Source organism: Python bivittatus, unplaced genomic scaffold (genome assembly GCF_059951505.1).
Source record: "Python bivittatus isolate LINGU-HERP-01145 unplaced genomic scaffold, Pbiv_v1 ctg000700_np1212, whole genome shotgun sequence".
Taxonomy (NCBI): Eukaryota; Metazoa; Chordata; class Lepidosauria; order Squamata; family Pythonidae; genus Python; species Python bivittatus.
The window spans coordinates 96,275,131-96,287,507 of record NW_028277098.1 but is presented as its reverse complement, the minus strand read 5'-3'; the positions used below and the strand labels follow the sequence as shown (position 1 = coordinate 96,287,507).

The 12,377-nt window shown below is 41.7% G+C and overlaps 1 protein-coding gene across 1 annotated transcript in view; it reads left to right on the top strand.

Moving 5' to 3' along the window:
• Positions 1-5,275, top strand: part of RBBP8NL (RBBP8 N-terminal like) — a 52,008-nt gene extending 46,733 nt beyond the window's left edge. The window contains exons 13-14 of the mRNA XM_025170720.2: positions 421-547; positions 4,436-5,275. Coding sequence (XP_025026488.1) covers positions 421-547; positions 4,436-4,563 — 255 coding nt within the window. The 3' untranslated portion in view covers positions 4,564-5,275. The remainder of the gene's footprint in view (positions 1-420; positions 548-4,435) is intronic.
• The last annotated feature ends 7,102 nt before the right edge of the window (positions 5,276-12,377 follow it).

Sequence of the window (12,377 nt, the reverse complement as noted above, 5' to 3'; positions counted from 1 at the left end):
CAAAATTGGGAACCTGTGCCTCTGGATCTTGCTGAACTATAATTCCCAACAACCTTTCCTATTGGCATTGTTGATGTGGGTTGCTGAGAAGAGTATTGTAGTTCAGGAACTTCTATAGATCTTCAGCTTCCTCACTACTAGTCTGAGAATTCTGGAATTGCTTCCAAACTTAATACTCTATCCAATAACTAGGCTTTGATTTTAAGCCATAGTAAAAACCACTTGTGTTATGGGTAGATCTAAAAGCATACCGACGTATGGTCATGGGAATATAACCAGACCTGATTTGACCAGTTTTGAGTGTGAAGAACTGAGCGGTATTTTTGGTGTAAGTGGAAAATAGGACAGATCCCTTAAATTACATGGATTTTTCTTCATGCATCTTAAACTTGTCTGGATCAATTTCTCTGATTTGTATAGATGGTTGGTACTCGTGAAGACAAAGGTCTCCAAGGAGCTTCTGTAAAAGAAGAACACTGCTGTGCAACTGAGAACATGGAGCATTTGCAAAAGAAACGGAAAAGGGGACATGACTCATCGGCAAAAGGTTCAAAATTCCGCATTTCAAGCTATTTCAGATTTTGCACCCTAAAAATTTCATGCATTGGCCTGGTTGCACATAACATAATCCATAACGTGGTTTGTTTGGGGCAGAATGTGATGTGAGACCAGCTATACGGCTTAGTATTATTTATTTATTTACTTATCTATCACATGTTTATACCACCAAAGCCAAAGACTCTGCAGATTATATGCAAATCAGACCATTATGGCTTCTTTAACAAACCAGGGTTAAAAATCCTGTCATAGTCTATGGGAACCAAGCCTTTCATTTGAAATCTATTAAATAACATCGCACTTGCTTAGTTCATCTGGATTTTTGTACCCTCTGATAAATCAATAGAAAATAACATGAGACTGGTTTTTTAAATATATACCTATTTGTTTAAGAGATCTATGGCATACCTAAGACTACTTGACTTTATTTATTTATTTATTTATTTATTTATTTATTTGGCATTGTATCAAAATTAGAATGGTTCCGAAAGGTCTAAGGTATCCAGTGGATCTATCAATCTGAAAACTTAGATCTCCTCCAAACATTGTAGCAAGCTGATGTGTTTTATAGAAGTGGAAAAAGAAAGGTGGTTAATCCTTCCCCTTCAAGACTTTATTTTCCTTGTGCCTTTTCTTGTCTAGAAGTCACTCAGATCCTCCTCAGGATAACAACATTTAACCACTGTAGGAGGAGAACTGTGTTAGTCTACGGTAGCCCCAAATCAGGAGGACCCTAATAGCCCCTTTTCAGACTAACAAATCTCATTAAAAGGCATCTGCTTTCGTGAACTGTGGCTCACTTCATCTGAAGCTTGGTTTAGCCACCCAGGAACTGTAACCCACAAAAGCTGGTGCCTTTTACTAAAATCTGTTATCTGACCAGACTCCTAACATTTAAGCAAATGTTGATCCTTAACTGTATGCATGTAAACATGGCCATTCTTGGATTTCTTATGCAATATTTCAAAGGCTGGTTCACTGTCCTGCAGTCCAGTTCACCAAGATTTTAAAGCCAACAATTTTTTTAGAAAGCTGGACAGTGACAAGTCTCTCTCTCTCTCTCTCTCTCTCCCCGTACCTACCTATACACCTATTACATTTGTATTCTGCCAGATTTGAAAAATGATTCCCACTGGTTTATGGCACGAAAACATAAAAACAAAACATCTAATTATAAAAGTCTTAAACAGCCGTAAAGTGTATGATGACCGTTCATTCCCCAAAGCCCTCCAAAATCATTCTGTCTGTAACCGTTTCTGGAACTGAGGGTGCCAATCTATTCTCGAGGGGGAGACTATTCCATGAGCTAGGGGCTGCCATAGAGAAACATTGTGAGCTGTGGCCCACGACCTCCCCTACATGGGGAACCATTAAAAGTTGCTGGTGGACGATCCACACTGGACCAGTTGGGTGGGGGATCTCCCACTTTGTGGACCAGGGGTCTTGTAAATACCTTGGGACTAAACCAGAGAGGGCTTTCTAGGTCAAGACTAGCACTTTGAATTGTACCTGGAAATGCACTGGTAAACAATGCAGCCACTGTAAGATAGGTGCAATATGACGATAGTGGTTTTGATTTGCTAATATAAAGGCTGTTGCATTTCACACCAATTGCAGTTTCCAAGTGGACTTCAGGGGCAGTCCGTTTAAAGTACATTGAAATCATCTTTGTGAGGATAAGAGCATGAGTTATTGTGACAAGGCCCCCCCGCTCCCCACAAGGGCAATTGGTACACCAGCCCAGAGCTCAGCAAAAGGCTCTCTAGACACAGCCCCCACCTGCCTATCAATTAGTAGCCTTGAGTCTAGGAGGACCCTCATTTATGGACACACTTTTTTAGGGGAAACTACCCCTTCAAGAGTTAGCCCTGGAGGTAAGATACTGGAAAGATAAGTTGCTGTCCCACACAAACAGTGACTCTGTCTTGTTTGGGTTCATTTCCAACCTGTTTCATCTCATCCAGATCTGAACAGCCTCCGGGCATTGATTCAAGCCTTCCACGACATCCCTGATTCAGACTGGGATGGAAATGTATAGCTGAGCATCGTTAGCATACTGATACTTTCAAAAATTGGCCTGAATGTTTCCTATAGGGTTGAAGACACTCATTTTAAGCCACTTCATCTGCCCATTAAATTGGCCAACTTCCCTGCCAAGGGGCAATATTTTGGTCCTGCGCATTCTAGTAACATTATGATTGCAATATCCATTCTCCTCCCCTCCCGCACTTGGTAGCTTTCAAGATCCCTGAAAACCTTGGTCTCCCCAGCCACAATCAATTTCCCACCTCCCTTTTTAGCCCTTAATAGGTTTAGAATTAAGGCACTTCCCTCTGACTTTTACTTTGTGGGTTTAGATCCCCCCCAACGTGCTTCCTCCCATTTTAAAACTCCCCCTCTTTGCCAACTGGCTGGCAAATTCAGGTTTCTATGCTTTTATGCTGAGCTCCTGTGGGGCTCTTTTCTAACCCTGTCCCCTGAACTCTGACAAATTACTGATGGTATTGGTTCAAGAAAGAAACTCTGAATGATTGGTGGCCCGTTGTTCCATCCATCCTGAATTCCGTGCTGCGTAAATATTTAACCAAAGTTATACAATTGAGCTGCGATAAGACACGGAGCAGGGACTCCAATGTTTCAGCGTGATGGGCTTTCTCTAAATGGTGAGCCAACCCCCAAGGTAGAGAGGGGGGAGAAACTTCAACTTGAATAAGTGTCGTACGTACACAGTCCGGCTTGTTTGCTTACCCTTTCCTAAGGAGCACTGATTGACAAAGTACACCCAGATTCCCTGAAAGAATTATTGACTTGCACAAAAGCATTTTCACACAAATGGTGTTTATTTTTCAAACCGGGACCTATAGAAGTGGTAAGCTGCTAACAATGGAATATGTTGTACTGGTATTTCCTACAGGTGTGACTAAGCAGGACATTGATAAGGTTGGGCACCAAAGCCCTCTGGCCTCGTAACAATTTAAACACTTCCCATCCCAAAGCCCTCCCTTCGCTTTGTTTGTACAGTCGAAAAATGGAAGAGAGTAGAGTTGACCAACTAATAGAGAGATACTGTGGTCGTCAGGGTTTGAAAAAGGGGCTTGTCTGACAAGCTGCCACCGTACCTTTCCAACAAGCTCTGATAAATCTGGATGGGAAATATCAATAGCTCTTTTTTTCTTGTTTTGCCCTTAAAAAGCTTGGGCTGTGAAGATGTTAAATGGGCAGCACAGAGGAAGAAATTGGAACAAGCCCCCTCCCCTGGACCACACTGCTGAACTTTGGCTATTATTGGGGTCTTTCTTGCATTTTTAAAAAACAAAGTAAGATTCAAAATAGAGACTCTATTAAGGCTTTGATAGGCTTATTCTGCCTATTGGGGGAAGTAGAGTTTAGGGTTAACCCTAATCCTATCCACCTCCTTAGAAAAGATGAACAATTTTGGTCCAGGCCCTCTAGTGATCTTATCCAAATCACCATCCTACTTCCTTCAGCCCTTAAAGGACTTTCTTTTTTAACTGGAATAGAGAGAGAAATGAAGTGCCAGAGAAAGAGACAGAAAAAGGAGGGTGCCAGAAAGAGGAAAAAGGAAACAGTAGAAAGATGGGTAGCCCCACCCACTTTACTCTGGCCACACCCACTGTTTGTTCAAGCCCACCCATTATGTAGTCCCACCAGATCATCCTTGAGGCACCATGGTTATCAACTCTAAAAAGGTTGTGGAGCCCATTCTTTATTCTTTTTCAAATTCCAGATGAGTAAAGCACATTACATTTGACTGTGTTTTATCCATTATGCAGTTTTCGTGATGCCACAGAGAGAAAATTACTATCCCAGAATGCACTCTCTCTAATGCTCCATTCCTTCTATTTCCTCTTCACAGCCTACAAGAAGTCAATTCAAGGAGGACAGAATGGTAAAGCCATCCAAGTCCCACCTGGCCCACAAGATACGAAGGAAATGGCAAACCACAGTCCTGCTTTCAGACATGAGGACCATGAGGAGACATAGCTTGAAAACACTTCTTTATTTGGACCTATTTTGTAGCCTAAGCTGCAATCAAATACAGTGGAACCTCGGGTTACGAACGCTTCTGTTAACGAACTTTTCGGGTTACGACCAGCTCCGGCCGCAAAATTTTGCTTCCGTTTGCGAACTCCGCCTCGGGGTATGAACAGGATACGCGGCCATTTTCCGCCCCTGACACGTGGTCCGTGGCCGTTTTTCCGCCCCTGACACATGGTCTGGGGCCATTTTTCCGCCCCTGACATGTGGTCCGTGGCCATTTTCCACCCCTGACACGTGGTCGTAGGGAGGGGGACTCTCCCTCCAAGCAATAGCCGCCTCCCTGTCCCCCACGCCAGAATGGATTAACAGTAATTACATTGAACCTTATGGGGAAATTTGCTTCAGGTTGCGACCAATTCGGGCTGCGACCAGAGTCACGGAACGAATTAAGTTCGTAACCCGAGGTACCACTGTATTTCTGGTTTTCATCAGGAACCCTGCAATAGCTACAAAGGAATTCTAGGTATTCTAGTTGCTAAGGTTAAATAGCCTTCCATGTTTCACAAACCTATATCTGCAACTGTCAGGCATCACAACTGAAATTGTGAAGAGTAGGACATCTCAGGTAGCCCAAGCATGTAGGAGAATTTTAAGAATATCTCCTCTGACTATAGTGATAATAAGATTATGTGATGGTATATGGGAATGGCCTTGGGAGACAGGAAGAAGACCTGCAGCCTAGGCAGTGGGTCTTCCTCCTGTCTCCCAAGGTCATCCCACATACCATCACAGATTAGAAGAACTCATTGGCTTGGCCCACTCTATTGTTCTGTTTCTTATTCCACTGAAGATGTTCACAATTTAATAGCAGTTGCAATGGAACCTTTCCATCCTTTCCATCTTCAGCTTACAAGCTGATAGAAAGTTCTTAGATGAGCGAATCTTTGATGCCTTCATCATGATCTTCGTACTGCATAAAGAGATAACTATACTGCACATACTTTCAAGCAGAAGTTCCCAGATTCAAATCCCAGCAACTGCAATAAAAAGGATTGAGTTAGTAGATGTCTGAATTGACCCTCTGTCTAAAATCCTGACCAAGAGTGGTCCAAACGGTATTTCAGCGGCCGGTGCTAGGATGAAAAGATGCCTTGCAAACTTGCCTCACAACCATATTCTTGGCTTTATGGGCAATTCAGAACATTCCTGTGAGTTCAGTAGTTGGATAGCAGTTACCTGAAAATACCTAATGCTCCAGATGTTATGTAGCCAGCAGACAACCTTGACAAATTTAGCCAGCAGAATTCCTTGACAAATTCTATTCCCAGTATAGGAGGTAGACCACCAGATATAGTAAATTACAGAAGGCCTAACAGGCATCTAAGCCAGGCTTCATAGACTGACCTCATTGGCTGATAGCTTTCTTTTCAAAATTATGGGATGGGATGGATCTATGCCTATGGTATGTTTTCCAGAGGGTTGGCTTCAAATTGATGTGATCCTTGCATGTTGCAAGATTTCCTCACCAAAGATCTCCTGGATTCCACAGAACTGATGAGGATGCCAGTAGGACTGTGGTGAGGAAAAGTGTTTCCTACTATACTCAACTGAAAATACCCAAATTTCTACCTCCTCCATGTGGTTGAAGAGAATGAACTTTCCTTGATCATGAAAGCTGGAGCAAGCTACTGGAACTTGGTTTGGATCAACCTTCTCTAAGATGAAGTTTTCCAGATATGTTGATTTACAATTTCCATTACTGTGCTCATAGAGCCATTGACCAATATAGCTGGGCAACGTACCAGGTTTGGGAAGAGTTACTGGGAAAACATTGCAAAGTAGCAATCAGTGGTTCCTGGATGTAACCCTGGTGGCCTAACACTCCCTTCACAATGTGCAAGGCAATAAAGACATTGTACATTAATAAAAAAAGAAAAGAAATGTGTTTGATATGCTTAGCACTCTGCTGCCCAAACTACCTACAACATTACCAAGTACTTGGATATGTTGTTCATCAATGCTGTGTTAATTACATTTCTGCATAATCTGAATTGTTACACCATTATTATTTTTCAAAATAATCTGCTAGAATTCTATGTCCAAGAAGAAAGGGTAAGAGTACCTGTCATAGGCATTTCATGTAGGAATTAACATCGCTCCTGGGTCAGTTTGAACATGCAATAAAAACGTTTATCAGGGATTCAATCTGAATAATATGTTCTCTGTGTAAGAAATTTGTAACAGGCAAAGCAGCCCTGAAAGGAAAAGAAGGAGTAAAGGAACATTTGATGTCACATCAAGTAAGTACTATCTGAGTTTCCTACAACAGCCTACAAGACTTTAGAAGATTGTATGTCATTTTTGTTCTTGTGCGTACTTGGTACCACCATATTCTCATTCAGGTTCAAAAGAGCTAGATTTCCTTCGCAGTCTATGCTAAACTTCCAGAGAAGCTCAGCAGCACAGCAGAATCAGCCAGAGATAGGAAAACAGCAGGCAGAGAAGCCAGCCCCAGATTTTACCAATAAGCAAATGTAGGCCTGCCGTAGCATCTTTAATTTTTTAAAAATTATACCTAGGGAGCAGAAATTCAGGGATACAAACGGTTACAGATGTTTTTATTATTATTTTAATTCAATACGTTAATTATTCCCAGGAGAATGGTCTTAGCACCTGAGCATTGGAAGCAAGCTCCCTCTTACACCAGTCATTTTGAGGGGTGGGGGGTGGGTTTGTACACAGGCTTTAGAAGTAAATTTGAAGTGTAAACCCCCATATGGTCTGATTTCCTCCTCCCTCCCACTCAACACATGGTTTTGAATTGCATATGTGTATTAGAATATTGTCAAACAGTAACTGTGTTTATGCCCGGAATAATGCACACAGCTGTGCCATAGAAGCATTAAATCTGAGTCCAATAACCTCCTTGCAGCACTTTAAGAAAGTTTCTCCTTTCGTGTCCTCCCTTCTTCCAGCACAGGCAATTGGGTCACATCTGACTTTTGCTTCCTTTCTGCATGCTGATCTCTGGAAGAACTCAGAGCCCATGTTGCACTGGTGCCGGAAGCACATGCTGATTCCCACTTTGCTTCTGGCATAATGCAAAAAGCTGGCAATCAGCTTTAAAACCCATTCTAGTTTGGGGCCAAGAGCCGGTTTGGTGTAGTGGTTAAGGCCCCAGGCTATAAACCGGGAGAGTGTGAGTTCTAGTCCTGCCTTAGGCAAATTCAGCTTGGTGACCTTGGGCCAGTCCCTCTCTCTCAGCCCTAGGAAGGAGGCAAGGGCAAACCACTTCTGAAATCTTGCCAAGACAACTGCTAAAAAAAGCTATTTTTTTACCCTGTCGTAACTTTGAATAGTCGCTAAACAAGGCAGTCATTAAGCGAGGACTACCTGTATATGCATAAGCCAGCATTTCTCAAGCTTGGCAGCTTGAAGATGTGTGGATTTCTGGGAGTTGAAATCCACACATCTTCAAGCTGCCAAGCTTGAGAAACACTGGCATACGCTTTGCATTGAAATATCTTTAGGTGCGACAGATTGTGGCTGCTCCCCCATAGGGTTTTATCTGTACTTTTTATAGGCAACAATTTGGCAAATAAATAACTGTGCTTTTCCTCAAAAATAGTCTGGTAACCTTGCATCAAGCAAAGGCATCTTCCGACACTCAGCAGGCTTTGATTCTTTCTTTTGAAATTCCAATTGCTTCAGGGTTATAACAGTGTTTTTCTTCATGCTTTGTATCTTTATTGTCAAATATTTTTTCAAATTCCCAGGGGCAATATTCTCCCCCGTTATCAAGCCTTAATTTCCTTATTTTTTTCAGCTGTACTTGTTTTCTACATAAGCACAGACCGCTTGAATTCCTTAAACACTTCACTCTTACTAGTTGATAGGTCCAAGTATACTTTGAGTGACAGTTCATGAATGTTACATAATTTCCCCCACCCTTAGTTTGATTGGCGTGGGACCACAAACATCTGGAAAAAAAAAAGTTCCAACAGCTGACTGGCTTGTTTGAATTCAAGCCTGGGAAAGTTTCCTTTTGCTTTTAAGCAACAAACCTATTTTGATTCCCTTTATGTCTTGCAAGGACAAAATTCAACCCAGTTGCTATGTCTCCATCCTTTATGGTCTAAATGGCAGGCTCATCTCTGTGACCAAATCTTTTATGCCATTTTGCAGGTTGATGATTATGTATCTGTCCTGCTACTCTGTATGGTTTAGGTTCCATAAATTCCTGCCAATGAGCGTCATTCTGTTTTTCCATTAATGGTACTTGGTGTTTTTATGTGACAGTGCAAAATCCATGTTTAAGTTTTACAACTTGTTGCATAAGTTAGCAGAGACCTATGTAATTCGCATCCAATTCAGCTACAAAATACGATTCTTGTAATATAATATTTCTGCTTTCATTATGATTGACCAGGCATTTCAGTTTTCCTTTTCCACATACATCTGTCAACATTTCATTTGCTAAATTAACTTTTCCTTGGTAAGATGTATCGAGGCTTTATTACACTGTAGATATCTTAACTGGAAGCAAAAAGGTTTTCCTTCACAATCATGTCCAGTTTCAAGTAAGCATTTCTTTACTAAAATAGATATTGTTTCTTTGTCTGAGCTTCATTGTTTTTGCAATCCCTCCAACAACTTCTTTTCTTTTAGATGATTTGATCTCATTATCTTTCTCTGTTGTATGTGATTTAATTGTGTAAAGTCTGCATTCCTTATGTAATAAAATGTGTCCTATTTTTTTTCTCTGTGTAATAAAATGCGTCCTATTTTATTGCAGATGTAATGTCAGATTACATTTCTCCCCTTTATCTTGTGAAGAGAATTTCCTTCAGTTGCCTCATTCAAATCATGCTAGCGTGCCTCTGGTTTGGCAATTATATTCTCAAAGCAAATATCATCATGAAGTTTAATTACTTATATTTATAGTGTTCTGGTAACAAACATAACCACAATTCCTTGATTGAATCATCAGAAAGATTCACACTGCTTTCTTTTCATATCTTCCATTAAACTTTCATTCCCTGATCCTTTCAGATTTGCAAGGTTCTGAACATTAAAATATTATTGCTCATTCCTGAGCGTGCTTACGTGTATCACACCTCGTCCTGGTCTCCTTTCCTGAAGCACAATTTTGAATCAAGTCACATTTCAGATTTATTTCAGATTTCAGTCATTATATCCTTTTTCATCCAAACTATCCTGGCCTGGACTTCTTCCGGACATGGTATTTCCAGGATTTGTGGGAGATCTAGCTTTTCAAATAGTGCCTGCATCTTCATGTCGCAGATGCTGTACTCTTTCCATTCTTCAAGCTTAAGATTTTCCAGTCCCAATGCCATTGCCGTGTTGAAAACTTCATGCTTACTTTGAAGGCATGAAAAAAAAATGTTCCTCAGGATGTTTTAAGTCCTAGTGAGCATCCACCATGCGTGGGTTCTGAGTCCTGGTTCAGCTGTATGCCTGGCCAAGCACCTCAAAATAGATTAAACACCCCAATGTTTAATGATTGGGGCCCTTTGGGGTGCTCAGAATTTAGTTCTAGCTCCCTGATGGGACCATAATGCTTTTGCTGAAAAATTACTGTGAATACTTTCCAGTTCAGTTTGTACCCAGAACACTCCCACTCAGTCCCGATATTCAATTCAGAGCAAGCATATGCGCCACTCAGTTCAGCTAGTAAAAATATAGCTTGGGGTTTATTTATTAAATACCAGGAAAACATCAAGATATTAACTGGCAGAAATGAACTAAAAGGCAGGTAAAAAGGAAAGAGAGAGGAAGAACAGACAAGAATTTATGTTGTCCATTCTAGAGCCACTGGAAATAATATTGTATAGAACGGACACAATGGAATAAGCTTTTGGTTGTCCAACTTTAACCCTTTAAGGCAGTGCTTCTCCATCTCAGCAACTTTAAGATGTGTGGACCAAATCCCAGAATTCCCACAGCCAGCATGGATAACCTCCATCCAGAATGTCACTATGTCCCAAGGCCTGAAGAAATCTAAGCCAGAATCTGTTCAGGAAGGGAGAAGAAAATGATGGGCTATCAGATGGGTCCTTAGGATCAAGTCCCTCTGCAAAGACATGAGTGGGCTTGCTTTTGGTTTAGCATGTATCACTGTCTTTGGAGCAGTCTTTCCAATTCTGCTGCCCTTCAGGGCTGTTGGACCACTCTCCCCATCATCCCTAGCCTGTATGGGCATTGTAGTCCAACACTGTAATCCAACAGCAGGAATGATATTTTACAAAAGAGAGGCAAGTGGTTGAGCTCCCAAGGATTCTTCATCAGGCAAAATGGGAGACGCCCCCAAAACAGGTCAAGGGGACAGAGGGTGAAAAATATGTCAGGCCTCTTTCCACAGCTTTCCAAATGCCTGGGGTCTTTTCGTAAGGGGCTCTGGCTATCATTCAGTTGTTGGTGGTACCTGTTAACCTGTGTCTCATCAGGGAGCACAGTTAGCCAACCTTGGCTGATCTCTAGAAAGCTAAGCTGAATCAAATCTGGTTCATAGTTGGATGGGAGACTAGCAGAGTTTCCTAGGACTACATCCTGGAAGCAGACCATGATAAACCACTTCTGAACTGTTGCCGAGAAAACAGCATGACATATCCAGATAGTTACAATAGGAGTGTTTTACTCTTGCCCATAATTCTTACTCCTGGATTCTGTTTCCATCTGGTATGCAAGCCACCATGACCTCGGCTTGAGTTTGCCTTAAGGGCATCTCTAGTGCAAAATCCATGGTGATTAACACCACAGGCCAAACCTATCACCTATCGCTCTGCTGGTCATTGGCTGCCACCTACTGGCCATGGAGAAGACCTGCCTTTGTGATATCTCTGGGCAGCTGTCCAGGGAAGCTGGTTAGCCATGCTTGGACAGCTTAGGGCAGTGTTTCTCAGCCTTGGCAGCTTGAAGATGTGTGGACTTCAACTCCCAGAATTCCCCAGCCAGCCATGCTGGCTGGGGAATTCTGGGAGTTGAAGTCCACACAGCTTAAAGTTGCCAAGGTTGAGAAACCCAGGCTTAGGGAGACTGCTCAGTGTAAGATTCATGGGTGACCTCCAGAGGATCTGATTTCCTCAAACCTCAGTTATGTGTTGTGGTTGATCCTTGGCAGCTACCCACTGGGAACAAAAACAATCTCTGTTTTGATTTCAGATTAAGGAAATAGGGTTTCCTGTTAGGCACCAGAGAGGTCTAAAACTAAATTCCAGGGGCTCAATCACTGTATTCACATCACACAATTGATTTGGTTACAGAATTAACCCACTTCCTAGCTTCCCATACTATGTTGCACAATAAGCACCACATGCTAAGAGCCCTTCCTCACACGCATCTACTGTAATCACAGTACAAACATGGCCTGGCACAGGGGTATCGCAGGGGAGTCAAAAAAATCAAGATGGCAGCCGCAACTGTACCATCAAAGCCTCACCCCTTTTTAACAAATCAAATTTTTATTCTTGGGATCCAAGACCAGTCTATGTACAAAGATAAGACTAAACTAAAACATAATAGGGAAGACCAAGACCGAGTGTGGTAGAAGCATCAGCATGGAAGGTGAACAATGGAAAACTATACAGAACCACTAAAAAGCAACTAAGAACTTAAAATCCTAAGCCATCGAATAGCTGAAATCAGCATAAATCTAGGAGAGGAGGTAATGAATAAACACTAAGAACGATCTAACTTGGAAACAGAAATTAACAGATGTTAAAAAATCACAGTTAACAAGTGGGAGGATCAGAATAACTGTTTCAAATTACATTACTGAAAAGGTTTATAAACCTGAG